Source organism: Trypanosoma brucei, chromosome 5 (assembly GCF_000210295.1).
Source record: "Trypanosoma brucei gambiense DAL972 chromosome 5, complete sequence".
Lineage (NCBI taxonomy): Eukaryota > Euglenozoa > Kinetoplastea > Trypanosomatida > Trypanosomatidae > Trypanosoma > Trypanosoma brucei.
The window spans coordinates 1,308,947-1,336,109 of record NC_026738.1 but is presented as its reverse complement, the minus strand read 5'-3'; the positions used below and the strand labels follow the sequence as shown (position 1 = coordinate 1,336,109).

The following is a 27,163-nucleotide window of genomic DNA, read 5'->3' as shown; positions in this document are numbered from 1 at the left end:
TGGTTTTTTTTCGTGATTTGATTTTTATTTTAATGATGCAGCGGCTTTTTTTTATGACAACCTTAACCCTTATTCATGCAGCAAACATCCTTGTTTAAAGTAGTCGCATCCACATCACTAGCAAATTGTTGCGATTTAACTTTTTGAGCTTTTATGCACTTAAATTCTGAGTTTTGGGCTGCGAGCAGCCTAAATCTTTCGTTATAGGCTGGCGCGTGGGAGCTTCCCTGCGCGAAACGATTTGCTTTTAAAGGGAAAATAAGGAAAAAATACAAACATTTGGGGGATGGCCAATTATCAAAATCAGAAATCAAAGAGCGGCTACACAATCTGTCGCTGTAACCCAACAGCTGAGGCCGCTCAACTGCTAGCGGTCCGTTTTCAAACCGAAAACCGACGACTGCAAAAAGTGCACGTTGAGTGGGGAAGATAAACAAAAAAGCAGCAAAAGAAGCAAACTAAGAAGGAGGGAATGATGGGGAAAATAAGAATGGAAAGACATGTGCTGATCTTAATACACATACGGAATGTGAGGCTGCTGACGGTCCCAAACCAGTAGGAAAAAACAAATTTTGTGGCTGAAAAGGAGATGATGCAAGTTGAGGTGATAAAAGGTTTCAAATCCTGCTCTTCCAGTTTTCTCGTCAATAAGAAATTGGCTCTAAGTATGGCTGCTGCTTTTGTACATTTTATAGCATTTTATTATTATAAGGAGATTTGTTTTATTTTTTAAAACTAATAAAACTTATGAAACTTTAACATTTTTTGAGAATTTACTAAATTTGCTAACATTGGATATATTTCAACACTTTTTTGATGAAACTTTGCAAAATTTCTTAAATATTGAAAGAATGAAATTTTAAAAAATATGTAATGTATAAAAGTGTTTTACTGTGTCCAACACCTTCACGATACTATTATCATAGTGTATTAAAAATTAGGGTTACCCTTATTTACTCTTTTGATTCATTCTTTTGCTTTAATACATATTAAAGACGATAATAATAATAGGAGAGTGATGTGAGTGTGAATATTTTAATATCGCAATAAACGTATTGGTGAGGACAAAATGAGCAGGGGAAGAGAAGCAGTCAAAGCAGTGGCAAGGGATTCGTGCTGGTAACTGAGTGAGTGAGTGAGTGGAATAGTAAGCGAGATGAAAATGGAGTGGAAGAGAAATATTATTAAAGTAAAAGCAGAAAGAGATAGGAAGGGGGTAGATATAATATGCGTATGCTCAGGCGCAAACGCGAAGATGGGTGTCTTCATATATGAGGATATTATGGACGAGGATATAAGCTAGAAACAGAGTTCAATGTGCAGGGAAAATGGGGTTGGCTACGTTACATGCAAAAGCAGTGATAAATGATGAAAAAGAATTAACAAAAACACGGAATGAAATAACAGAATATGCCACAGCACGACACAGCAAGAAGATATGCAGAAGAATATAATTCTGCAAAGCTCCATTAGAAAATGATAGACACAACAATAACAATGGCACATATAGTATTTATTAATCTGGTGGTAGCTTATAACGTCTAACTCTAAATTAAAAGTAAAAAGAAGCAGAAGCATTCGGAAAAGTTTGTGTAAGTGTAAGGTAATGTCAAATTATTCCTCACATCAGGTATAATAAGAAAGGTCAAAATTTGTGTGAAACAACATAATATTTTATGAAGGAGTGTTTTGAAACCACTGGTCACAATACTTTACCGTGAAAAGAAGAATAATAAAATCGCTAAATATGTTTAAAATATCTTATGTATAGCTCTATAGGGCGCGTTTATAAGGAAAAAGAATAAACATTAACACTTTAACAGTCCTATATTGGTATACATGCCAGACATTAACAACTTTCACAGAAAAGCTAACTCGCATCAAAATACACAATGAAATGGCATTAATGAAGTAAAATCACAAATTTCAAAGCAAATTAGTGCAAATAAAACTGACACTGCCAAGAAATAGTTGAAAAAGGCAAACAATAAAACAGGATAGCAGTAAAATTCTCACGATTATGTGTAAGGAAGAAGTGTCTGTGTTAAATAGTCGCATATGCTTCCACAAAGCATGCATTTGAACGCATTACAGAAGAACACCGACTACAAATAATATATTCTTTAGATATAAATATATAACGGTACAGATTGGAATTAACAGTCGATATTATTTTTCTTAATTGAACTACTTTTACTCACCATGGAAAATGCAGCAAGCTGTGTACATCTTGCTAACATTTATTTTTTCTTTAAAATCAACGACTAACCAAGCTGCAATATCACTTAATAATTTACCACATATGCGCAGGGCATTTGAAATATATTTTATACAGGACCACGCCCTTTACTGGTTTTACTACGATTCTGCAAGATAATGCGCATAGGTTTGGCTTTAACAGCGCGAGTAAACTTCAGAGACCTAAAGACTTACGGTATTTCATTCAAGAAATGCTGAACTGAAATCCTTCAACTGACTAGGAGCGCGTGTTCATTTGCCATGTGGTAAAAAGAAGGAAAATAAAACAACCAAAGCAGCGGATGCAGCGGACCAACAGAACAAGGCAGACTTCCTTAACAAAACTTCCATTTTCACACCTACACTTAAAATCACCATTTACGTAGGAAAGACAACAAGAAAAGACAATGAAGCACAACAGAAGCCTACAACTGCTAGTGTTTCCGATATCTTTAATTGTTACTCATTCACAAGCCGCATCGACAAACCCGATCAGAAAAGAAACATGGAAAGCGGCATGTGCAGTAGCAGCAGACTTACAGAAGGTCCAGAAAAGAGCGGCGCAGATGCTGAAACACAAGATAGGCGGGGTCGCTCAGTATCTAGCGCAAGCCTACAAGACAAAAATATACATTGAAATGAAGAAATCAGGCGAATATCGCAAAGTTGACCTCGTCCTCATTGAATATTACATGACCAAAGCCAATTCAAACCAAAAAGCGGCCCAAAGGACGACGGTAACAATTGCAGCAACGGCAATCGCACACGCCGCCAAGTTTGAAGGCGCGATACAAGAATTCGTAAACATGGCCAATCAAATCGCAGAAGACGGGGCACATGCCTGTCTAATCGAAGGAAAATATGCGTGGAAAATCTCAGGTGGGTCACAGACAGCAATGAGAAAAAAGGCTGTATCGCAAAAGCACCCACCGTAGAGCCCGCAGAGGTGGTAACGACCCAGTTCGGACCGACGGGCATAGCAAATAGCGATCTAGCTGGAAACGCGGATGCGACAACAAGCCAAAGAGGAGCGAGCTGCACTCTAACAGAACAGAAAACTAGTAGACATCTCATCAACACAGTCACAGGCGGCAAGCTTGGCACAACTTTCAACAACAACCACGCCGACGCCATCACAACAACTTCGTCAAAGCATGTAACCATGAATGCAGCACACGACGCTTATCTCACAACGAAGGAAATCGGCGCACAATATTAATTCAAAGGCCCAAGCAACTAGGAGACAGCGACTTCAGGAATGCATACAGGGAAGCAGTTCTAGGTGACAAAAAACTGGAAAGCCAGGACCCAGGTAATATAACACAAGCTGTAGAATCGGCGTTTGGCACAGACATGGAGAAAGAGTACAGTAATTTCCTGGACACCAAAGTAATCGATGTAACCGGCAAGGCACCTGAGGGTAAAGAGTCGAGCACCATCAACGATTTAGACGAGCTGGATAAGCTCCTCAGACACTATCAACAAGCTCGAGTTACGAGCCTAAATAAGGAAGTAACAGACCTAAAGGAGCAGCTGAAAAACTTTGGTGCCAAAGCACCTGAAAAACCGCAGAAGCAAATTTTCAACGACGTAGGGGAAAACAAAACAAAATGTGGCGACACAGAAGGGTGTCATTTTGTCGATACAAACGAGAGGGGCAAGCAATGCACATTGACGCAAGAAGCGGATGAAAAGGCAGTAAAAGAAGCACCAAAGCAAGAAACAGGGAAAGGTGGGAAAACTGACTCCAAGTGCTCCAAATATACCAACAAAGATGACCGCAAAGCCACGGATTGTACGTTGGAGGGTAAAACTTGCAAAGATACTAGTTTTTTCTTAAATAACAACATTTCACTGATGGTTGCTGCTTTTTGTGAGTTTGGTGTAATTTTAGAGATTTTTACTTAATTTCATGAAATTAATGAAAATTTATTAAATATTCTAGAATTTTCAACATATTTTAACACTTTTAGATAAAAATATAAAAATTTTAAAACACTTAAAAACATGGAATTTTGGTATGAACATAGAGTAAAGCTGTAAATCAGTAGCGTGTGAAGGGATGAAAAGTGAGAGATATAACGAATATTTTTTAATTTGGTTTATTTTATGGCCACCAGTTAGGCAAAAAAATAGTAACACTAAGCATATAGAAGTGTGTTGAAAGTGCATGTATATACTGATATTATAATATGAGTTGTAGAATAAAATTACTGTAAATCCAAAATAGATGTAGCCAAAAAAAGTGGCACAAGTAAAATTTGACTAAGTACCTAACTTGACGGTAGGTGGAAGAGGGATGGAGAGCGTGAGAGAGCGAGTGGAATATTATTATTGAAGACAAGTAAAAAGACAGAAACAGATACAACAAGGAGATAGAATATGCGCAAGTTCAAACACAAAGATAGAAATTGTCATTATAACACATAAAGATGTGACCAAGGAAGAAAAATGGAGACACAAAGTGCAGCATACAAGCCAAATGGAGTCACCAAACCTTCAGCAGAAACAGTGATATAAAACTAAAAGGGGGAAAGGAAATACAGTAGTAGCGGATGGATTCCCGACAGCACAGCACAGAAGAAAATAATACCGAAGATGCTAACGCAGTGTATTTTACTCAAAGATGGATAGATACTATTGTATATATGATGGTTGCGACTGAAATTTTAAATATGATGGCGGATTCTCCTTTTAAGAATGTTAAAAAGAGGATTAATCAAAAATAATAGAATGACTGTGGTTTACATAGTTGAGTGTAAAATAAAGAGAATTAAAAGGAAATATGTATATAGATCGTAAAAGTGTATTATACATTGTTTAAAGTTTATATTAACTGCAAAGGAGTGTGAGGATCAGTACGTGCAGGTACAGGAAGTCAAAGAAACCGCAGTTTTTTACCAAATGAACATGTGGTGCATTCCGCTTCAGTAACGCGACGATATTACAAACTGCACACCTTCACCAGCAAAAGACGAAAGCGATGGATGATTCGAGAAAAACAAACAGTATTATTTACAACGGCGTTGATTTTTGAAGCAGGGAAGGTAACAGCAACCGTGCCAGCGGTAGGCAACATGAAAGCGGCCCGCCGGCCCTGCGAGCTAGCGGCAGCCGCAACAACTAGTTATAAGCAACCGACGGCGACGACAACTGAGTCAGAAGCATTCAACGAACTGCACGCTTTAACCTCAGCACTGCGAACGCATCAGTTTTGCAGGTTTTTAAACACAAAGACGACAAGCAAAGTTGTCAGAATCAACCACCAAAACCTTAAAGGAGACAAAACCGTGCCACAGCCTCTACACCAATTGGCCATAAGGCGAAAAACTACTGGATAAGATAAAAGCAAATAATCACAACGACTTGAAGGCTGCAACGGCCAAGTTGACTGCGGCGCAGAAAGGAAAATTTCTAACGGTGCTAGTACCAATACTAAGCAAATCACAGCTCACGCACGGTCGACTGAGGGCAGCGCAACAGACAATAAACGATGCCAAAACCAAACGGCTAGCAACAGCACTAGCCTGTGCGTGTGGCTCAAAATCAGGCGAACCCTCAGCACACGTACTGAAAAAGTGTCTGAACCACGGTGGACTGGGCGGATAACGCTGCACCAACAGACAGTCTAATACAAAAAGTGTTAAAGAAGTGCATGGTGGAAGAGGAAGACAATGCACCGGCAAGTTCACCAACAGAAAGATTAGAAGACGTCCTGAAATACTTCACAATAAATGACACATTCTTACCTGAGGGCCTTCTAAAACTCGTGCGACAGCCAACAGAGAAACGGAAAGATGCATTAAATATAACGGCAAGAAACCAGGACAAGTAGCGACTGACAACGACGTGCCATGGCATAGCAAAATAACACCCGAGCTAGAGCTATTGACCACAGAAACAGAAACGCGGCGCACCTGGCGACAAAAGAAGCGACGATAAAGATGTTACTTGCCCGGTCGGTCGCCCCAGAAAACACGTTTTTTTGGTTTTACTCCAAATTAAAGGGGCCAGAACAACGACAAGTCCTTCTGCAAAGAAACGAGTGTCTAACGAACAAGCGTGCAAGGTTTCCAACATGAATAACTCGACATGCAAACCACCATGAAAATGGAACGACAGTGCAGCTTATAAAGAAAAACATGCTTATTAGATCCGAAAAGGCAAAAGAACAACAAGGTGCACAGGCAAAAGCTCAATGAGGCGACAAAAATGAAGAGAAATGCTCAAAACATGGAACAGACAAAGGAGCTTGCAAAGAGGAAACCAGTTGTAAATCGAAAGGTAACACTTGCAATGATTCCAGTTTTATCCTCAATAAGAGATTTACTCTGATGGCTGCTGCTTTTGTGACTTTTGTAGCATTTTGTTACTTTATGGATCTTATCTCAATTTTATAAAATTCATAAAAAATTGCTATTTTGAGTCAATATGGAAGCACGTGATACGTTTTAATACTTTTTGATGAAACTGTACAAATTAGTGAAAAACATAAGAATATGGACTAAGTGCGTCAAGTAGTTCAGTTAGAAAATTAATAATAATAATAATAGGAGAGTGTTGTAAGTGTGTATATACGAATATTATGCTAAGATCAGTAATAATAGTGATATAATAATGATAATAATGATAATGATAATAGTAATGATAATGATAGGACAGTGTCTGGAGTGTGTATGCACTAATATTAAAGTAAGAGTGATGAATACAGAGTGAGCAGCAAGAATAGAAGCACTTAAAATTGTGAGAGTTAGTGAGGTAAAGATAGAGTAGGGGAGGGGAAGATAGGCAAGGGGAAATATCATTAAAGGGATTGCAGGAAGAAAGAGGGAAAGAAGTGGAATATGCCCTTCGCAACAAAAAACATGACAGCGGGAAGCACAAAATAAGAGGATATGGCAGAGGGTAAAACGGTGGACACAAAGACTGCACTGCAGAGACAAATGTCTACGCTACATAATCCAGAAAAACAGTGGGAAAGCCGAAATGGAGAAAAAATATATAACGAAACGATAGAACACTCGATACCACGGACCAAAGGAAAATAATACAAGAAGTCAAGGGTATTGTGCACTTTGCTTCACACAGAAACAGACAGATAATACTGCATAAGCGCTGGAAACAGCAGCTGTAACAGCAGTTCATAAAGCTACGTTGATTTGAGTCTCATGACATAAAAGATGGCTGAGTTATTTAGCAGAGTAATCTAGTAAAACTCTTAGTATACATAATCCATGAACAGCAGGTAGGTACTTTAATTACCGTAAAAATACACAAAGCAGGATGTTAATAATTCAAAGAACAGCGTGATGTACATTGTGTGACACTAGGTATGACTACAACGAGCTTCTAATGTGAAAATCACTTATCCGTGCCAAAAGGCAAACTACAAATGCCGCTGTTACAGCAACGAACTTTTATAACATAAGAATATTGAAACATTATATATATGAAGAACCTTTCTTCAATAAACAGCTTAATATCGTAACTAAATTCTTTTCTTACAGTTTATAAGTTTTTCTTACAACTTTCTCAAATTTTCAAAGGTGTATTATAGAAGTGAAATTTGGTATATTTAAAACTTTACTATTACAATTTTTACTGCTTTTAGTGCGCATAAACTAAATATTCCTCCAAGAAGAAACAACGGCAAATATAATACAGAATGACCATAATAATTTCAGAGGGTTTGCGCTTGTAGTTCAAACTCATGCAACACAAGGATGGTGTAGGCTCATATTGAGTGCCAAACTAAGTAACATTGAAATTATTACAATTGCGATGGGAGTTTTGTATATCCATGTTAAAAGACCTAGATGGGTTATGGAATTTTAAAGAAACAGAATGCAAGTGATGAGGATATTTTAATTCATTCAGACGGATCTGATGTTATTGTTACTGATGGACAGAAGTATGAAAATGCTGTGGAATATTTTATACAAAATACTGCAGAAAATGAAGAGAATTTTAGTGGAGAGGATATAGTCAAAGAAAAGCGGATTTCTCCAATTCTATTTATGTCGACAGCTGAGTATTATTAACCTCAGTTGGATTTGCTTATGAACTCACATCACAAGGAGAATATGGAGAGGTGCGCATGGTTCTTCCAAGCTGCTTACTTGGCAGAGGCCCAGCCAAACCTTATGCACTTAATTAAGTGGCCTGCAAATCAAAAAGCATACTCGAATGGAGGTGGAATAATAGCAAGAGTTTGGGCATTCAGAAAATTTGAGAAAGCGTTTAATGAAATACTTAAAATGAGCGATGAATGGTGGCCGGACCAGAGTATTCACAAACCTTTACTTCTTTGGAGTGTGTACAAAGAGCAAAATATCGGCACGAGACCTCTTTTACCAAGAGGAATGATTGGCTTGGATTATGAAGAGCATTTCTTTTCCATACCAGTAAGCGGCCCAATTGGGGAGGCTGTATTCCTTCATCTCGCAGGAAACGCGTTCTCTTGGAGGGAAAGAGCAAAAGAAATTATCACAAACTTAACTTGGTATGACATGTTCGTAAGCAAGAAATTTAGAAGCCATAATCTATGGAAATTGCAAACTTATGTAGTATCAGGGAAGAGGTTGCATTTTGATTACGAAAGTATTTGTGGAAAATTCTTTTAAAGAAGGGGATTTATTTAAAGCAACCAAGATTTGATACGACCAGGCACTTCGAACGCCGAAATCGCAGGAAACCCACTTATTTCTTGATACCTCCCTTAAAAACGTTAATGATGGGAATCACGTCACAGCAAATACTACCAGCAACCGCTACTACTTTAACGGCGAAACCATCTACGTTGAACATCATTTAGCAGGAAACCCTCCCGTCAAACAGCAAGTATAGGAGTGGAAAATGAAGGATACGACCTACCACGCTTTGAAATGGCTGTTAGCCGCATGCGTACTCATCACACCGGTAACCGCGGACGTAACGGACAACAGCGGCCAAGGGCAGCTGCCTTCAACTTGCGGCGGTATGCAACTTCTGGACAACAGAGTGGAAGAGCGAGGCAAGCCGTTAGAGCAGCAAGCGGCAACCTCCAAAAAAATGTTCACATCGCTAACCTTTGGCTGCACGAGTATGCCAAACAAAAGGGAAAAAATACGCAGCGTTCGTGATACTGGCGGGCTCCGCCGCCACGACAAATGCAGCGGATACAAAAGCCCTCAAGACAAAGCAGACCGAGCTAGACAAACTAGCCGATATAATTAACCAGCGGATAGGCACAACAGCGCCAATGCATAAGATAGCCGCCGCAAACTTCGGCAAGCTGATCAAAGTGCTAGACGAAAACACACCTGAGGCGACAGGCAACCCAAAAAAAGCATAGAAGTAAGCCTCAATGAAGTCAAGCTGCCGGCAGCGGTATGCAAAATGGTCCGAACCGGCAAAGTGGAAGTCGACGGGCAAAGGAAAGGTGAACAGCTAAAGAACAAGATAGCGCTCTCACAAGCAACAAAATACGCGACACTAGAAACAACTAAGAAGCCGAAACTAACGTGTAAACAAGGAAACAACGCCGCCGGCACCGGCAAGTGGACATCCAGTGCGGCAACCATGCGGGGCTGTTCCACAACAAGCGATCAGGCGGTGATTCTACTAGACCTAAGCACTTACAAGCTCTTGGACGATCCAAAGCCCGAACTAGTAGCTCTCAAGACAGGCAACAACAATGATCACTGCCACTCCACAACTGACAAAGACAAAGAGACAATGCCAGCTGACAATGACGTGTTAGGGGCGATATGCGAACTCGACAAAATCAAGACCATAGCGGTAAAGGATCTAGAACAAACAACATTAAGTGAACTGAAGCAAAGTCCTGAAGCGCAAGGAGCTCTAGCGATGTTGTATGGCAAAGACAGTATTGGCAGCAGTAAACTTGAAAAAACGGTCAAATTACTTTTCGAAACACGCAATGAAAACTTTTAAAAAGACTATATCACAGGGCCAGGTGATAAGCAAACAGCCTATCATACAACGGCCGAACAATCAAACAAGCAAGCAAAAGAACTTGCAGAAGGTCCAGGGCTCGCCTCGGCACTTGCAAGCTTACACAAATCCCAGTTACTACACCCAAAGGAACAAGTGAAAAGTGGCGACGGTACAAACAAGGCAGTGGAGTCAGCCGAGAGCCAGCCAGAAAACAAAAAAGATAATACTCCCAAACCTGTGTGCAGCACCATTGAGAACTAGACATAATGTGAAGCAGTAAAAAGGAAAGCGCCCCCTGGCAAAAAGTCTATCTGTTTTTTGGTTGACAGCACATGCAGAGATTCCACGATTCTTCTAAATAAGAAAATTTGTGTGATTGCTGCAGCTCTTGAGAGTATGGTTGTACTTTAAAGATTCTGAAGGTTGTTTCTCAATTTTATGGAACTTATGAGATTTTCTATTTTGAGAGAATTTAATAAATTTGCTAAAATGTCCTAAATTTGATGCATTTAAAACTTTTTGAAAAAAATATGAAAATTAATGTAAATTCATGAAAATATAAATTTTTTTATGAAAGTGTCCTATGAGTATACAGGATTATGGTGACATGTTATGAAACTTTAGTGCTATCATAAATTAGTTTTTTTATTTTATGTACATTAATTAGGGCTATGATGATAATAATAATTATGATAGAAGTGTTGTGTGTGTGAATAATCTAGTAATATTGTAATACTAGCAGTGGTGGTGAAGAAGTGCTGTGCAAGTAATATAGAAAGACTTAAAGCAATAGCACGTCCACAATAGAAGTAAGATGAAGTTTAAAGGCACGAGGAACATAATTAAAGGAAAATGAGAAAGACGAAAAGAGAAACGGAAATGGAGTGTGCTCAAATTTTAAGTACAAACATGATGGTGAACACCCTAATACACGAGAAGGTGGTGGAGGAGGACAACGAAGTAGAGACGGAGTACATTGTACGGACCAAGTGAATTTTGTACGTTATCCGGAGTGGTGAAAGCAGCGGACGAAAGAAATAAAGAAAATATAGAGTAAAAAAAGATATGCACAAAATAAAAGGGGAAAATATTACATCTGCAGCCGATGATACCCCATCTTTAATCAAAAGTAGATAGATACAATGGCTGAGATGATGGCAGCGACTGTAGTTTTTAATCTGCTGATAGATCCTAATATCCAGCCGAAACAGAACCAACCGACAAGAGTTGCGTGAGTGTGAAGTAGCGTCAGAGTATTCCTCATGTCCAACATAATAATAATTGCCAAAGTTTGTGGAAAACAATATAATATTTTGTGGAGGAGGATTTTGAAACTCGGAACACTAATGGTTTACTATGGATAGAAAACTAAGGTTAATAACGCGAAACGGTTTGAAATAGCGCATATGTGAACCGTTAGAGGAGGGTTGTATGAGGTGGCGAAAGTTTGTAGTGATACGCTGGCGATTTCATATTGGTATACAGGTGATAAAAGAACACAATTCGATGGCAGGCAGATTCACATAAGGATGATAGATAATGAAGCTTCACTGGGACACATGAAGCATGCACAAAAGAAATTCAAAATCCAGCCCAAATAAAAATTAACAAGTCTTGAGCGCAATCGCAGTACTTAAACCCGGGATTTGAAACAAAAGCAGAAGCGAAACAAGAACGACAGTGACGCCAGTTACAGCCTGATTGCAGCAATCTAATACGTCGGACAGTGTAGCCCTATCTAAATAAAAAGTGGCCGAGAACCCTTGACTTCCAGCATAAAGTTGTAGCAGTAGCGGCGCCAATCAATTTGTGAGGCTGCAACTGAACCTCTGACACGAGGAATTAAAAGGCTGCCTTTCAAGAGCCGGTCTTACTGAAAGTAAGAAATTAGGTTGAAAGTCCGTACCTCAGTAGAGAAATAATGTCATTACCCCACAACCGTATTAAGTGATATGCATATAATATCAGGAAATTCGCTGCAATTCGTGGCAGTGACAATAATTGCACCACTAGCTGTTAAGCAAAATGCGGTGACAGCAAAGGGATTCAAAGACGCGTGCGTTCTAGCTATCACTATTCGAAAGTACAGCCATTATGCTCTAAAGATGGGGACTACGCTACAAGAAAAGATCTTTCAAACGCAGGGCCTTCTAACAAACATTTAAGACGCCGTCCGCACCGGGACACTACCAGACGTACGATGCTCGCCTTCAAGCCAACTTTTTCTCTCTTCGTGAGGAATTACTGATCCGCGGCTTACGATACCTGCTTACTTGCAAAACACACGGTGAAAACTGCAAAGGATTTGCAAACATTGTACGTCACCCACCGCATTCCCCCCGTCAAATGTATCGCACAATCATGCAGAAGCTCTTCGCTGTCGAAGTAGAAAGACAAAGAGAACCGCTACCACCAGTCACCTTAACTTTCTCCCCCAGTTTTTTGTTACATATAACACTATCATCGGATGTGCATGCCGATTCCTAGGACGGCGTTCAGCTTGAATTATGTAAGAAATTGATTGTAAGGCACTACCGTGCAAAGGGAACCCAACTAAATTCCATGCCGCATTTTGAAGTGTGAGCAGACGGATCTGTTTCCTTAGGAATAAAATCACGTTTGACTCAACGACATATAGGAATGACAATCCCATCTCGACGGTTCACTGTGGAGCCGGAACAATAGCGTGTAGCTACCAACCTGAGTGCATAGTAATGTTCGAGGTTTTGCATAAAATGATAAGCATATTACAACCGAAGGGAGCTCATCCGTGTAAAATGTCTCTTTCTACTGACCGGCGGTCGCTGTTCGAGCCACTGCGAATGGGAGAAACAGCGGTAAAGGCAGGAATTTTGCGGGAGACTTGGATAGTACTCTTGGGTATCGGATATCATAGCACCAGCATCTGCCTTCAGTTTATTTTTGGACATTGTGGTGTAGAAAAGAATGAATTGACGAACACAAAAGCGAGGGCACATGCAAACGTTCCTCAACAAGACGTTGGGTGAATACCCGACATCACTGCCTTGGAAAAGTGACACCTCATGGCGAGCAGAGAGAAACTGAAGACACACAGGTTGGAAATGACCGGTGAATGGCAACCAACTAAAGAAGATTTGCCACTAAACCGATAGAGCAGGTGAAGTCGCCAATTCCGCATTGGGACATCGAATACATATGGATGGTTGCTGCGGAGGATAAACAAAACAGTTCCTAACAGGTGCAGATGGTGTCAGACCCATCCCTGCGCACACTGCGGGAAAATAAATTCCGATAGAGCTCACATAGTGTTTCATACGAACCGAATTCACAGTGTACCCTACCATGAGGCATTGCGCCGGTTGAAACATGCTGCAGAACTTGGGGTGGTGCCTGAAATTTGACCCTATAACCCCTGCCCCCTCCACCGAAGTCGTATGTGCTCATTGTCTGTAACAAATCCTATGGAAACAAAGGAGGGCTCACATGGCACAAAACGAGAAACTTAGACGATGAAATGTCGGAGAAGCGGAAAGAAGATGAAAATATCAAACAGCACAAATGGGTTTGCGCAGAACGTGGCTTTCAATCCAAGAGTGCAGGTGTACTAACATTGCGCAGGCCACAGAAACACTACATGACCAACGACAGTCCCTTTCCACCCCACACTGGCGGAACCATAATCCACACTGAATATGATAAAAAAATACACCCCAGTGAGGAATCTGTGGGTTCAAATTGATTTAGCAGAGAGGCTCGACAATACGTCATGGAATAAAGAGCAGAGGTCAGCTTTAGCACATCATTCCAGTGGTGGAGAAACGGATAGGCACACAAAGTGAAAACCGGCCGCATCAACCCAACACCAATGAACAAAGTGATAACACCACTAGTTCAACCCCTGGAGAAAATGAAGCGATATATGGACCTCGCAGCTATACATTTCATACGTAAAATGGACTAGTGATAAGGCACGGGACGAAATACTGCGAAGTACAACCGCAAACGGGGTCGCGAGGAATAAAAAGGCAACGGGAACTCGAAGAGAATGCAAGTATTCCAACGAAGGGCTCCCGAGCGACGGAAACGAGAGGGCATTCAGTGAACGACCCAGTAGGCACATCTGAGCCGCTACAATGCACGCAATGTGGCTTTGTATCACAATCAAAAGGGGGAACAACACCAAGCACCAAGATTCAACACCGCAGAGGCCATCCCCTGGATAGTAACGCTGGTACAAAACGGAGCCGTTCCATCACAGAACAAGAGGTATCCCTCATTTGGAACACGGTAACTATAGGTGTAAATGACACCTGTTGCACGCAATGCCGTCATACGCATGTATCAAAAGACAGCCTGATGGAGCACTTCGGGGGAATGCATAGACAGCATCCATTCTCCGTAGCAAAAGAATCTCCACCACCGCTCCGGAGCTTCAACGTCAGAGGATTTCATCTACACTTCACGTTCGTAAACCGAAATAAGACGTCCCACTCATCATCAGGTTCACCTATACATCGCCATCAAAAACATGAAATCTGCGTTGAAAGGAAACATACACACTCCAACGAATGCGAAGGGAATCCCACCCACATACTCGTGCGCTCAAGCCTAAAGTGCTCCGCAGTTACTTCGGGCTTGAGGGCGAAAATATGCAGAAGATAGTGTTCGCCAAGAACCTTGCACAATTCCTCCTAGAAATTGAGAAACCCCTCATTCTCTTCCAACATGTACTTTCTTCATTCGAGAGGAACACCCCTATAAAGGAGAATAGACTACACAAAAAGCTGCCCACTCCTCTGAATGAAAATTGTAAACTCCACTATGCTCTTCTACGTTTGGCTCAAAAAAAAAAAAAAAAGAGGCAGAAGCCTTTCACTCTCAAGTAAACTGTTTTCGCCATTACGGAAGACCGAGGAATAAAAGCTGAACGTTTGCAACTGGTCACGCATAACTAGTTCGGACATAACCCACAAATGTTTCCCGTAAAGCAAATATAGTGCGCTTCGGACCAGGTGGTAATGACTTGATGGCACGTTCCCCAGAGAACGATACAAAAGGAAACGATCACTTTGACTCGAATGAAGTGTATAACCACTAGTAGGGAACAAGGATCCTTTCTATATTGCCTTGGAAACGGGAGTGTACCGCCCATTTTGGAGGGTGGGTTTCCTATTTCAGTTTTTTTTTTGCAGGGACCCCGCGTACTGCCAACAGCCTTCTGTCTAAAAAGTACTAAAATTTTTTCTACACTTGGAACGAGTTCGGTATTACCGAGGAAGTGAGAATAGATCAACGAGGTGGAAATTACACCTAGTTGATTGTAATTTTGCGGTGCTATCTAAATCCTCTTCTATAAGGCTCGAATTTTTACCCCAACGAAGAACACCTAAAGAGCTGTTGCTGCACCTATGCGCTGAAAAGATTCTCCAACTAAGGTAAGTTCGCACTACAATGCGTTCTTCCGTGGATCTCTAGGACAATATTCACCCGGTACTAAATGATGAACACAGCGAGCAAGGAGAATCCTTACGCACAGCATAATTAAAATTCTAGAAAAGACATGTGGTGCGTGCAGCACCGCAAGAAAAAACTGGGGTTAAATTATTAACAGTTCTGCTGATTAAGCATATTGAATAAAACGCCATTATTATGGTTATACTGCAATATAATCCACTATAGTTAACACAACGTGTGTTTTGGTTGTGAGTGATGTCTGGGGGAAGGAGGAGTTAGCAAAGGATTTGTAACAATGTCCCACGCCTTGTGTCAAAAGACCACCTTGATTGCCAACACAGCCGCTACGATGTCTTTAAATGCAATACTCTGAAACGCATTTCTACAAATATGTGTGTGGCGCCCAGCACTCCCCCGAACCACCCACATGCATCGCGTCACAAAAAGCCAACTAGACTGTCACACACGTTTTCCCCCCGGCAGGTCCCCCAACATTTGACACCGTTCTTACACATACCCAACGGTGTCACCCCTCAAGTGTTATCCCTCAATAATGGTTAAAATAACAAAACACCTTGCTATCAAAGAAAATGTAAAGAAACACACGCAAATAGTATATATACAAAAATAGTCCCCTTTTTAAAAAACTTTCACCTCAGGAAAGAAACAGAGCACATCTCTCCCCTCAACCGGATTTTGATTCACTCACCAACACTAAGCGCCAGATCCCCTGTTGTCATTTTCTTGCTTAGGAGGCACTTCAACCCCTCTTCACGCACCATATTCATAGTTTTCTACCCTCCCCTACAGTCACCACGCCTACGTTCCACCATCAACACATTCATTCTAGAACTGAGAAGTGTCACTTCTGAAATAAGTGTCCTTTAAAAACAGCTAGGAATGGCGCCGGAAACGCAAAAGAAGGTGCTAACAATATGTTTGCCCTCTTTCTTATGGAAGGGCCACTAGTGGCGAACAACATCTACGCTGTGCTCCGAAGAGGCCACAACGCAACGCAGCACTGTGAAGTCAAAAACCACACCAGAGCTTCACTTTCATACCTTGCAATTCCAGCAGTTCCCACAATACCAGAAACTATCTGAAATGTAAAAATCAAAAAGATTTATTACTTGGCATACGGATGGATAACATGTGCGCAATTTTTCGATAGGTTATGACACTTACACCGCGAAAGGTTTAGGCAGTCTTCTTCACGAAACGTGGCATGTCAGTTACAAAAAAAAAAATGGAAATTGTTAAGAACACCGGTGCGTACGAACTCGCACGAAAAAATGCATACAAGAAACCTCAGTGGGCAGGCGGAAAATGTATAAAAACATATTTTTCAGATGGTAAAATTAGTACCATTGACATTATCAGTAAGATCGGCGTCAATAAGCAAAGAAGTGAAGTTGGCGTGGACCTTGTTAAAGTGGGTGTAATAAGAGGTGATATTTGATATCGTTGCAAGAAGTACGGATGGCGGTAACCCGGAAGCGAGCGGTGAAATGAGGGGGGCGAACATTTGCCGTATTTCCAGGATGAGTTTAAAATAATTGTGCTCACGTCCACCCCAATCTAACAAAGCAGGTAAAGCCCCAACGATTCCACCTCTGTATAATCTGTCTCTTGGTAGTTCCTGCGCTCTGCATCGATCATAATAATACACAACTATTTCAAGGCATTCATTTTTATACTTTCGAAAGGCGTCTGTGCTCACACCGCCATCGAACGGACACTTATAATCAGGGCACGTGCTATGGTATTTTCGGACACTTTCGAATACTGGATTGTCGCACACCAGCCTCGACTCCAGGCTTCCGACACCTTTAACATCATCCCACACTGTTCTAACAACCTCTGCGACAGACGTATAGTATTTATTCGCTTTCATAAGAGCATCGGGTAATTTTTTCCTCACTGCCCTTACGCTCTCATTAACATCAGAAAATAACCCACCTACCTTTGCTACAAGGTCCCCCATTTCATTTCCATAAGATATAAGTTTTTCCAATTTATCATGTTTACCTTCCATTACGCCACTGATGGCACTCAAATATTTAACACATTCACCTGCTTTCCCTTCCATATCATCTAATATACGCGACGCATTTGCGTATACTTCCTCACTCACAAGCATTCTCTGCTCCCCATCAGTGTATAATTTACTTAGTGCATTTGAAAGGCAACTGAGATAACATACAGACTCATTTAAACTTGCTTCACCTTCAACATCTGCCACCAACATGCACTCTTCTGCGACACTGAAGCTGAGTACAAAAATTATAAAAAACAAATAACCTGCCGCTGCAACAATCATAATTTATGCTTCCCTAAGGCAATTGATATAAAAAAGACGCACACATCATCACTTAAAAGCACGGACTGCCACACAAGCACGATCTTGAAAGCAAAGCGCTTCCCAACAGCACTGCCTAATAAAATCACAAGTGGAGCACTGCCTCTCACCTTGGCATCTCACTAGTGCCTCCTGCTCTACGTGAAAACGACGGAACGGAAAAATGGACCGGCGATGTAGTTTCAAAGCCTCGAAACCACCGTATCTGTGCTCGCTATAACGCAATTTAAATAACCCAGATTCTTTATACGGAAACAGTAGAAAAAAGACGCCAAATCAAAGGATATGAGTGACTCAACCTTTCATTGTATATCCAACACACAATCACATGCGATGACACAATATCCTGATAAAGGTAATCCGTTATTCCCCATTGACAGCTTATCGCAAGAAAACTGAACCCTCGAAAGCACACAATCGTCTCCTCGTAAAAAAACATAACATACCTCACCTATCTTAATGATTTGGAGCGCTGGCGAATCCCAACAAGCTGATAAGGAAAGGGCGTTGTGGGGGTAATTATTGTGGTTACGAAATGCATGCAGTGCGTTGGAGGCACCATAACTCCGCAACAGTTGTGTAGTCTCAATGTCGTTCTGAAGAATAGTGAGTATAAAAACGAGTGCAGGATGGAGAACCACGTAGTAAAATGGAACCGGTAGTCATAACGTTGAGAAGTGTATGAAAGAGCAAAGAATCACGCTTCCCCAATAAACAAAAAATTAAAACACTTCGGAGCGAGGATGCAAACTGACAGCGCACCCCATTAGAGCACCGTGCTGTACATAATTTTAAGCACTATCCTCCATAATGTTTATCAGCATACTAATATGCCGCACAGGCACCACGCCGTCGCTAACTTGTACCTTTCGCCGATTTTAGGTGGTTTGCTGCACCCCCTCTCCAAATAATTAACGTCATGTTGCTTCCAGTTGCTTTTTTTTGCCTTAATGGATACAGTGGACCGAGGACTAAAACCGGCGTTAACCGTTCCCTTTGTGAATTCTTCATGCTTTACAAAGACTCCAAAGAGAAAAACGAACATAAGTCCTATCTGAATCGAGGAACCCCCGCTTTGTACTCAAGGGAGTACATCCTCAAAAAATCATTGGATCCCCCTTCTCCACTCCTCCCCAATGTGTCTTGGGGACGACATGAAATACATGCACGAAAACGGGAAAGAATAAGGTAGCAAGCGCAGTTTCTATGAGAAATGTTTAAAGGATTATGGTCTCAAATGTAAACAAGATTTACATCCACGAACAGTTGCGCATGACACGTAAGATTTCATAGTGGAGGGAAAAAATAATAGGAACAATTGCAGCAAATGCCAGCCTCAACAGCTTACGCATGCCTTCCCGCGCGCATTGGTCTTGTTTATATACCGGTGTTATTATAATAATTAGAGAGTTCTATGAGTAAACCGTCAAAGCAATTTTGGGAGTGATGACGCCGAACTATTGTTACACAAGTTTTATGGTAGCAGTGTAGCGTCTCGGAAATACTGCACTATCTTCACCCCAACTCCCTCACCCTCTCTTGCAATTTTACAAGAATGTGAAAAACTCTAATATACAATTTCTTTAGTTTACAAGGGGAGGGCAGTACTTGCAAGCCCTTCCCAATGCTCATTCAGCCACCCGACGAGAGTTACCCAAGGGTTTCATAGCTGCAATTGATGAGACGTCTGTCATCATAGGCCAATTCGTGCGTCAAAGTTGAACAGTGTCCTTGTTCCCCTTGTCTCTCGAGGTACAGAATTGTTCTTTTTTATTAAGTTGTTCTCAGATTTAGAAAGTCACAAACAGATTCCAAATCCCACAATAGTCTTGGCCCAACCATCAAAAGTTAGTGCTACGAGGGTTCTTCCTTCAGCCGACACCACAAAATTCGTAAAGTCCTCGCACTTTTGAGTTCCAAGAGAGTCAGATAACTTGCACAGCCAACGAATGGCCGGCACTTACCTTGCACAGCCAACGAATGGCCGGCACTTATCATCTGTCTTGGCACTATTCAGAAAAAATTGCTGACCACTCCGACGTCGCCATCTCTCCCAACTTCGCTTTTTCGATATTTCCGCATCCGCACAACCCCAATATTTTAGGAAACACGACCACACGGCGGCGCTACATACTGTAACCCAACTAGGCAACACGACGAGTCCAGCTCCATTTGCCCTTCCCTATTTACGTTGCTTTTGGGTCGATATTTCATAACCCTCGCCTCCCCAATCACTTTGCGCTTCAATCCGATGCTCATTTGCTTCCATGCAAGCATCTGACCCCATGAACAACAAGATGATGGTGTGCGGGACGAATATATTCACCCCGCTACAATTTAACATGTGCTTGTTCAGCGGCAGCAATTGGGGCACAACCACATACACGTATTACGAAAAGACTGCAAGATGGTTGTGCGCGATAAGAGTGCATGGGGAAACACATATCATGTGACAACGAGTGCCGATACAGTAGAATAGACAAGGGGGAAAACATTAGGGAATGGAACTGGAGTCCTTTCTTATTGCGGAAGCAGAGGCCGTCGTGCTGGAAGTTCATTGTTTTAACATTCTGCCACCGCCCCCTGCATTCGGATCATGTCGATGTCGTTCTCATAAATTTTTTTCTGTTCCCTCCAAACGCGGTGTCAGAAACATCAAGCGGCATTTGTGCTCAGTAGCTGTTAACAGCTTCTATTTGGAACACCTCCCTTCTCCACAACACACTTTGCGGTTCCTTTCCACTTTCATCTTTCCTTTCCTCGTTTCCAGCACTGCGCAAATGCGAACAGTCCCACACCACCCTTTCCCATATTCCTGTAGATTCGGCTTGTCTCGGTTAATTGAATCATCTGTGTTATGTGGCTACGTCACTCCATTGGGTTACTCAACCTATCTAGACAGTCTTAACGAGTCTCGTTGTCGTATATTTCTGACCCCGCAGAAGCAGGAACATGTTACTTAGCCGCACGACACACCCTGCCAGTGATCCTAATCACCAGTTTTAAGAACTTGCTTCAAGGAGTACACTTAGTCTTCATACTCACCCCATTACCAAAGTTACGAAACACTACAACAGCACACAATGCAAAAGACGAATGGTTAAAAATTCAAAGCTCAATATTAAAAAATAAAACAGAGAGGATAATATAAGTTTTCAGGTCCGCGATATCAACACACACCTGTGGGATTTCGCATATCGTGGAACTAACTACCAAAATAAAGAACATTCGCTGTGTATTTACCGCTTTCCTCGTTGCGGCGCTGTCAATTATTATTATTATTACTTTGCACTTAAAAGAAAACGAACTTATAATGCTTTTTGCAGCAAGGATGCGCTCCTGATTTAATTGAATGTGCCGCGACGATAAAGCGGAAAAAAACAAACACAGAAAATATACGTAAGGGCACCTTTTTAAATAAGTTATACTAACTCTCTTCTTCATATCTTCCAGCTTTCATTATTTTCTTTCGTTTGATTTAAAGGTTTCACTTATCCTTATTTTGTGCAATTCGTACACTCACTGATTACTCGTCGGTCATATCCTTTATGCATGTTTTCTGTTATTCACATAAGCTAAGCACATTTTAGAGTTACCGGCATGACGTCAAACTTGATCCTTGACACGCTCTGTTTATTTCCTACATTTTAAGTTTATGATTTCGTCAAGTCTCTTTGGTAATATGTTCCCCCTGCATGCAATGTGGTTCTTACTTTGTCCATTTGACTAAAGAAAAAATATTTTAAGTTCTACTGTCTTCACAATACTTTTGAAAGTAAGTTGCTCGGTTGCGTTCATGATCGCATATTCGACTTCGCTTGCCGACCTCAGTTTTTTATTGGTGTATTTCCCAATATTGACGTTTTTCCCTTGCGGGCTTTACTTTATTCCGCTTTTCTTTCATTCCAGTTACCAGTTTTACTCATGTACGCTACTTATGATTACATTAGTGTTATTCGATACTTTTATCATGTCTTGCCACAACGTTCCATCCACATGATCCCTAGTGAAAGTAGTTGCAAGCCGATTTCCAACTTTCAACTCTTCCTCCGCATCATGCGGTGTTCATCTCAACAGACGTTTCACAGTATTCCATGGAATTGCAGTAATGATTTTTAAGAGTACATGAGGATTAATACAGCAGAGAATATCACCGAACACACTTCATGCGACCCGCTGTTCTCCTCTTGAGCATTGCTTTCTCCAGATTTTTGCTGGTTCCCATTATCTGTTACCGGCTCCAGTGTATTTCGCCGCTCCGGTGTCGAGACTGCATGGCCGCCGCCGGGCCCTTTAACCTTCTCTCCTGGAATATCATCTTCTTTGTTCTTGACTGGTTGTTCCGCTACAGAGTCCACCCTCTGCGCACTTCCTTGCCCAGACATCGAAACTACGCCCTGCGTCACACTCCCGCGATCTGGACCTGTGGCATGATCCCCTGAGCCTCCCTTCCCGCCATTTTCCTCTTCCCCGTTGCCGTTTTTCGTGTTTTGTTGTTTTTCGGATCCCGATTCCAACCCTCTCTGATCCACTTGTCCTTCTTTGCGGTCCACAACCGGGGTTGCGCATCTGTCGGCTCTCTGGCACTGTCGGATGGCTGCGCGATCGGATTCCTGCCCAGACTGCCAGCTGACCCATCAACTTGTTTAACATCCGCTTTCAGAAAGGTTTCTTCACCGTCCGAACCTAGTTGGTTAGTTCCTCTTGAAACAGCTGAACTCGATGCAACACTACCCTGCGTTTCTTGCTGCTGGTCACTGACGCCGGTCCCACTTGATGGTTGCTGGCCACGAGGTCGCGAAACCGAAGGGGTATTCGGGCTTACACCGTTCTGACGGGTTGCGCCCATATTCTGAGGCCAGCACGTTTGCTTGACACCGGTATAGGACCAATATCCGTCGCACCCCGGAGAAGCGGATGAAATTTGCAGAAGCTTTTGATTCACTGCATACCACAAGCAATATCAGCGTCAAAAATGGAACCGTTCCAAGCCGTTGCATTTTTCTTCCTGGTGTAAGACTAACAAATTATACAAAATACCACCAAGAGGCAAAAAGGATATCGACGCATCTATACATGTTAGATTGTAAACGACAATTATGATATTTGGAATTAGAGCGAATACACACGAACTTAGCACATGTCATTCTGATTGTTTCCTCCCACAAAGAAGACTCTCAAAGACTATGAGGGCCCCTTCTGCCGCCTTCAGCGCCTTTTAACTTAATTTTTGATGCACCGTGCAGGTGCTTCCTTCACCCACAGCCCTTTTGATCGCCCCTCAGCTTCCTTGCACGATTCCCAACTTTCATGTACCTTAAACTTCGGGGTTACACAAAATAAAAATCAAGTTAGACAATATGTCTTTTGGTGGCTTCACTTTCCTACCAATTAAATGAAAAACCACACATTTAGTTCTTTTGGTGTTTTATTTAGAGATTTGATCGGAGTTCGTGAACCCTTTTGTTCGTGCTTCCTTCACCACTTGCTGGCGGTTTGATCGTCACACCAACACGCTTGGACTTGACCGTAGTTTCAGTGGGTTTCTGTATACATAACTATCTCTTTGCTCTCCGTTCTTAAATGCTGCAACCAAGCTTCCAAAGAGAAATCCAACTGTTTCTGTTTCTTATGTTTGAATGGGCCCAATTGTGAGCCTCGTAAGATTCACTTCCTGTGCATACGCAACGCGGTTCTTTTAATATATTTTGTCTTTCCAGATTTCGTAACAACAATGTCAATATCTTTATTCGTTTAACTTTAAAAATCATGAAGTTAAACGCTGTTTATTTTCCATTCTCTTCCAGTCGTTTTTATTTTGCCCAATTTTCACTGCTCCTCACAAGTGTGGGTGGGTTGCTTTCATGGCACTGAAGCTATCCACTTCAGTTAAACTCTCAAGTAGAAAAACACATAGCCTCTCCGCTCTCTCCAACTTGTTTTCTGGTCTTATGCGCTGGTGTTTGTTTTATTTTCCTCACCAACGTCATAAGTCACTTAAAAAAAGTTGAATGGTGGACCAATTTACACAGACAATAAAAATAAAAATATCCGTAGAAATTGTAAAATAATTTTGGACGAACTCTTTTGTTCTTCGGGTGGTCTCGCCGTGGTTAAAGCTGTCTCAGTGCTGGTAGCTGTTTGCGTATTTGGGTTTCCATTTTTTTGTGGTTCGTCTGATCGCTCGGTTGGTGAACTTTCCTTTGGGTTTCTCTTCGTCCGTGTATCTCTGTTCGTGTCTGCCTTTGTGCCTGTGGTTGGTTTTGTGGTTGGTTCAGTGTGCGTGCTTGCACTTTTGCTCATTTCTTCAACTTCTTCAACCAGATCTTTCAACTCCCCAAGCCATTTGATGCCAATTGTACTGTCTTCCTCGGATCCCTCCGGATACATTACACAAATGCCGTTAGTTTGTGACTCCTGTCCGTCGCAGAGAGTTGGTGCATCATCTTTGTTCCCTCCGTAGATGTAGTTCCCACGGCCGCCTGAGCGTTTACGTTCTTTTATGCGCGTCTCGAGTCGTTTTCTCATACCTTGAAACTCAGTTCGCGTCGGCACACCCTCGCTACGTCCCCTTTCACATTTATTTTGCAATTCATTCCACGTATTTTTATGGTGCACAGAGTCTTCCCATTTTGCAGAGTTATACCGTTTGTCGTTTCCAGTGTAACAAATGTCCTTGAGAGTCGATCGTCCGTCTCGCCCTTCACACAAACAAAGAAGATCTTTTACGAGGGCTTTTCCAGCCACGGCAGGTCTGTCTCGATTGTCCTCCCCGCAATCTTGCCCTCTGTATCGTTTCCACACCATTTTATCCACGTGACTGACTCCGGTTCCATACAATATATCCGTAACCCTCTTCTGTAGTGAAGCCATTTTTACTCCTGACTTTTCTTTTATTCCTTTTAGCGACTCGTTTATTTGTTCTGCTAAACTAACGAATTCACATAATGTCTTAAACTCATCTTCGTTAACTATTTCTTGCTCAACGCAGGACACGGGCATCATCGTCATCGAAACAACGCCCACAATTAATCCCAGTAACTTCTTCCACATTATCATTAACCTTCCTTCAATTACCTTTCTAGAAGGAAAAATCACACGCAGCAAAAAAATCCATACGTCTCTAACCTCACTTCCAAATAAACCGTATACACAACCTACTCAGAAACACTTCTAGTTTGTAAATCCCTTTTATTATCGGCGCGTTACACTAAAGGGAACTATAGCTCTTCCAGAATATGTATCCGGTTTCCTTTTTCCTTCTTGGCACCATAAACGGTGGGAGATACGCCATTAACACCTTGATGCAGACACCAGGCAAAATCCTCGACAGCAGGGGTTCCCCAGCTGGTCCCTGATCCATTCGTACAATTTTTTTTTCGACAGCATTGTTAGGTTTTCTGATAGCTTCCAGACCTCAGGGCGATAGCAGCTCCAGTGGCTTTTAGTCAAGAGAGCTCTTGCGTTTCTTCATAAGAACCAGACTCGGAAATTCGACACTACGTAATACACTTGCATCTCTTCAAGCGCTTATGTTCTTCTCTCGAGAGGGAACCACCAGTGCCAGAGATGGCTTTCTTGATCGTACACAAGAAATAGAATATCTTCTGAATACAATCTTTTAACGTCACTCATTCCAAGCCAACAGCAACAGCGAGATTCTTCAACACCTGGCACATAAGCTTATTATACGGATTCTCTTCCCACTTCACAGCGCGAGTACTCTCCTCGATCCCGTGGATTCCATTAGGGGCACCTATACCCATGGAAAAGTTTGCTGCCGCATAACACTTTCTGTCACATCCTGGGTACACAAAACGCAGGCTCAACGAATAAGTGTGAACCTCCAGAACGATGTTATCGAGTTTTGATACTTGAGGAAAAGGCCCGCAATGCTTGTTTTCTTGAATTGGGCTGACTTCCCGCTTGCCGATGAATATTTGTACCACCACTGTGGTAACCGAATGCTCCGCACTTTTTCCAGCAGCGTTGGCCCAAGCGATATCCCTTCGTATCTTGCAACTGTTTGTCGATGCCCGGTGCCGATGCCGCTCTGTGGGTTGTTTTTCGTTATATCGGGCTCTTACGCATGAAGTTAACTCTCCCAACAATTCTGTTAAGAAGCTACAGCGTATGCGTTGTAGTGAACACGTTACTATATTTCCCTCATACATTGAGAAAATCGAAACTGCAGTTGTTCCGCAGTTTTGTACTCCATTACTTGTCTTTTCACCGGTATCATACATTCCTTTAGCGTTGTTAATGTACCTTGGGAGCACCGTACCGCCGTGTCTCAGCTCCTGCTGCATCGCTAGGAATTCTTCTGGCCTCGATGTGGAACCACCGATCCTTTATTTCACTTCGCAACTGCATGTAGTGGTGCCGTTATTGCAACCTATATTTTTCCGTTAGTTCCACATTACTGTGCTTCGCATTGAACCAACATACACATTTGACTTTGTTGCGCCGTGAGCACTAGCAACGGTTCAAAGCAGTGTTTTGGTCCGCAATGTATTCCGGGGCCTACCCTTTTTCGCACAATATAAATGTGCAAATTCTACATTCATTCGCGTCTTCTCCACGGTTTTCAGTAGCATCGATTTGAGGGGAATCGTACCTCAATTTGACTACCGTGTGTCACCACGGTATAATCTGAAGTAATTCCACAAGCACTTTTAGGCGCAACGCCGCACATCGTACAAATTGATGATTCTGCAAAGATATCATTGTTTTCTCTTCTTCTCTGTCTCTCTGTGTTCACCTCCTTGTGTGGTCCATAGTGGCATTTAGCAGTATCATATGCATCTCTCTTCTAATTTGTGCACGGTCAACTGATATTATTATATGTGTAGGACTTTGGAGAGTCGCTCAGGCAGTAGTTTAGGTACCACCACCAGTTGTGTTCTCGATTTCATGTGACCAAGTGATTTGTTATTGTAAATACCATTAATTAGCTGAGAGTTCCGGACAGAATACGACATGCTCTACCTTGCACCCTTGCTGTGACTCTTGCTCTTTTCTTTTCGCCTCATGGTATTACATCTCAATTTTGCATATGACAGTGTGAGGTATAAGCACAAAGTGATATGCCTGAAGTGGATTTTTGCTTGTCGCTCACTAATGCTGGTAGCTCACTGAGGGATGTGGTAGTCATGCGCTTGCAACATTTCCCATACCCATTATATGCCGTCG

At 41.9% G+C, this 27,163-nt stretch overlaps 14 protein-coding genes across 14 annotated transcripts; 7 read left to right on the top strand and 7 right to left on the bottom strand.

The window, feature by feature from the left end:
- Positions 1–2,645: 2,645 nt before the first annotated feature.
- Positions 2,646–3,173, top strand: TbgDal_V6350 (hypothetical protein, unlikely; the record flags this gene model as incomplete). Its single annotated transcript, XM_011775480.1, has 1 exon — positions 2,646–3,173. The coding sequence occupies one exon, from the start codon at positions 2,646–2,648 to the stop codon at positions 3,171–3,173; it is 528 nt and encodes a 175-aa protein (XP_011773782.1).
- TbgDal_V6340 (hypothetical protein, unlikely) lies at positions 2,917–3,402 on the bottom strand (the record flags this gene model as incomplete). Its single annotated transcript, XM_011775479.1, has 1 exon — positions 2,917–3,402. The coding sequence occupies one exon, from the start codon at positions 3,400–3,402 to the stop codon at positions 2,917–2,919; it is 486 nt and encodes a 161-aa protein (XP_011773781.1).
- Positions 3,403–5,225: 1,823 nt separating this feature from the next.
- Positions 5,226–5,579, top strand: TbgDal_V6330 (hypothetical protein, unlikely; the record flags this gene model as incomplete). The annotated part of the gene is made up of 1 exon (XM_011775478.1): positions 5,226–5,579. The coding sequence occupies one exon, from the start codon at positions 5,226–5,228 to the stop codon at positions 5,577–5,579; it is 354 nt and encodes a 117-aa protein (XP_011773780.1).
- A 217-nt stretch (positions 5,580–5,796) lies between these two features.
- Positions 5,797–6,099, bottom strand: TbgDal_V6320 (hypothetical protein, unlikely; the record flags this gene model as incomplete). Its single annotated transcript, XM_011775477.1, has 1 exon — positions 5,797–6,099. One exon carries the CDS (start codon positions 6,097–6,099, stop codon positions 5,797–5,799), a length of 303 nt encoding a protein of 100 aa, XP_011773779.1.
- A 2,198-nt stretch (positions 6,100–8,297) lies between these two features.
- TbgDal_V6310 (hypothetical protein, unlikely) lies at positions 8,298–8,861 on the top strand (the record flags this gene model as incomplete). The annotated part of the gene is made up of 1 exon (XM_011775476.1): positions 8,298–8,861. One exon carries the CDS (start codon positions 8,298–8,300, stop codon positions 8,859–8,861), a length of 564 nt encoding a protein of 187 aa, XP_011773778.1.
- A 232-nt stretch (positions 8,862–9,093) lies between these two features.
- On the top strand, positions 9,094–9,453 carry TbgDal_V6300 (hypothetical protein, unlikely; the record flags this gene model as incomplete). Its single annotated transcript, XM_011775475.1, has 1 exon — positions 9,094–9,453. The coding sequence occupies one exon, from the start codon at positions 9,094–9,096 to the stop codon at positions 9,451–9,453; it is 360 nt and encodes a 119-aa protein (XP_011773777.1).
- A 162-nt stretch (positions 9,454–9,615) lies between these two features.
- Positions 9,616–10,173, top strand: TbgDal_V6290 (hypothetical protein, unlikely; the record flags this gene model as incomplete). Its single annotated transcript, XM_011775474.1, has 1 exon — positions 9,616–10,173. The coding sequence occupies one exon, from the start codon at positions 9,616–9,618 to the stop codon at positions 10,171–10,173; it is 558 nt and encodes a 185-aa protein (XP_011773776.1).
- Positions 10,174–14,514: 4,341 nt separating this feature from the next.
- Positions 14,515–14,820, top strand: TbgDal_V6280 (hypothetical protein, conserved; the record flags this gene model as incomplete). Its single annotated transcript, XM_011775473.1, has 1 exon — positions 14,515–14,820. One exon carries the CDS (start codon positions 14,515–14,517, stop codon positions 14,818–14,820), a length of 306 nt encoding a protein of 101 aa, XP_011773775.1.
- Positions 14,821–16,957: 2,137 nt separating this feature from the next.
- On the bottom strand, positions 16,958–17,932 carry TbgDal_V6270 (expression site-associated gene (ESAG) protein,putative; the record flags this gene model as incomplete). The annotated part of the gene is made up of 1 exon (XM_011775472.1): positions 16,958–17,932. One exon carries the CDS (start codon positions 17,930–17,932, stop codon positions 16,958–16,960), a length of 975 nt encoding a protein of 324 aa, XP_011773774.1.
- A 2,540-nt stretch (positions 17,933–20,472) lies between these two features.
- TbgDal_V6260 (hypothetical protein, unlikely) lies at positions 20,473–20,934 on the top strand (the record flags this gene model as incomplete). The annotated part of the gene is made up of 1 exon (XM_011775471.1): positions 20,473–20,934. One exon carries the CDS (start codon positions 20,473–20,475, stop codon positions 20,932–20,934), a length of 462 nt encoding a protein of 153 aa, XP_011773773.1.
- A 145-nt stretch (positions 20,935–21,079) lies between these two features.
- On the bottom strand, positions 21,080–21,415 carry TbgDal_V6250 (hypothetical protein, unlikely; the record flags this gene model as incomplete). Its single annotated transcript, XM_011775470.1, has 1 exon — positions 21,080–21,415. One exon carries the CDS (start codon positions 21,413–21,415, stop codon positions 21,080–21,082), a length of 336 nt encoding a protein of 111 aa, XP_011773772.1.
- Positions 21,416–22,373: 958 nt separating this feature from the next.
- TbgDal_V6240 (T. brucei spp.-specific protein) lies at positions 22,374–22,820 on the bottom strand (the record flags this gene model as incomplete). The annotated part of the gene is made up of 1 exon (XM_011775469.1): positions 22,374–22,820. One exon carries the CDS (start codon positions 22,818–22,820, stop codon positions 22,374–22,376), a length of 447 nt encoding a protein of 148 aa, XP_011773771.1.
- A 1,175-nt stretch (positions 22,821–23,995) lies between these two features.
- TbgDal_V6230 (variant surface glycoprotein (VSG)-related,putative) lies at positions 23,996–25,030 on the bottom strand (the record flags this gene model as incomplete). The annotated part of the gene is made up of 1 exon (XM_011775468.1): positions 23,996–25,030. The coding sequence occupies one exon, from the start codon at positions 25,028–25,030 to the stop codon at positions 23,996–23,998; it is 1,035 nt and encodes a 344-aa protein (XP_011773770.1).
- Positions 25,031–25,602: 572 nt separating this feature from the next.
- Positions 25,603–26,280, bottom strand: TbgDal_V6220 (hypothetical protein; the record flags this gene model as incomplete). Its single annotated transcript, XM_011775467.1, has 1 exon — positions 25,603–26,280. The coding sequence occupies one exon, from the start codon at positions 26,278–26,280 to the stop codon at positions 25,603–25,605; it is 678 nt and encodes a 225-aa protein (XP_011773769.1).
- Between the last annotated feature and the right edge of the window lie 883 nt (positions 26,281–27,163).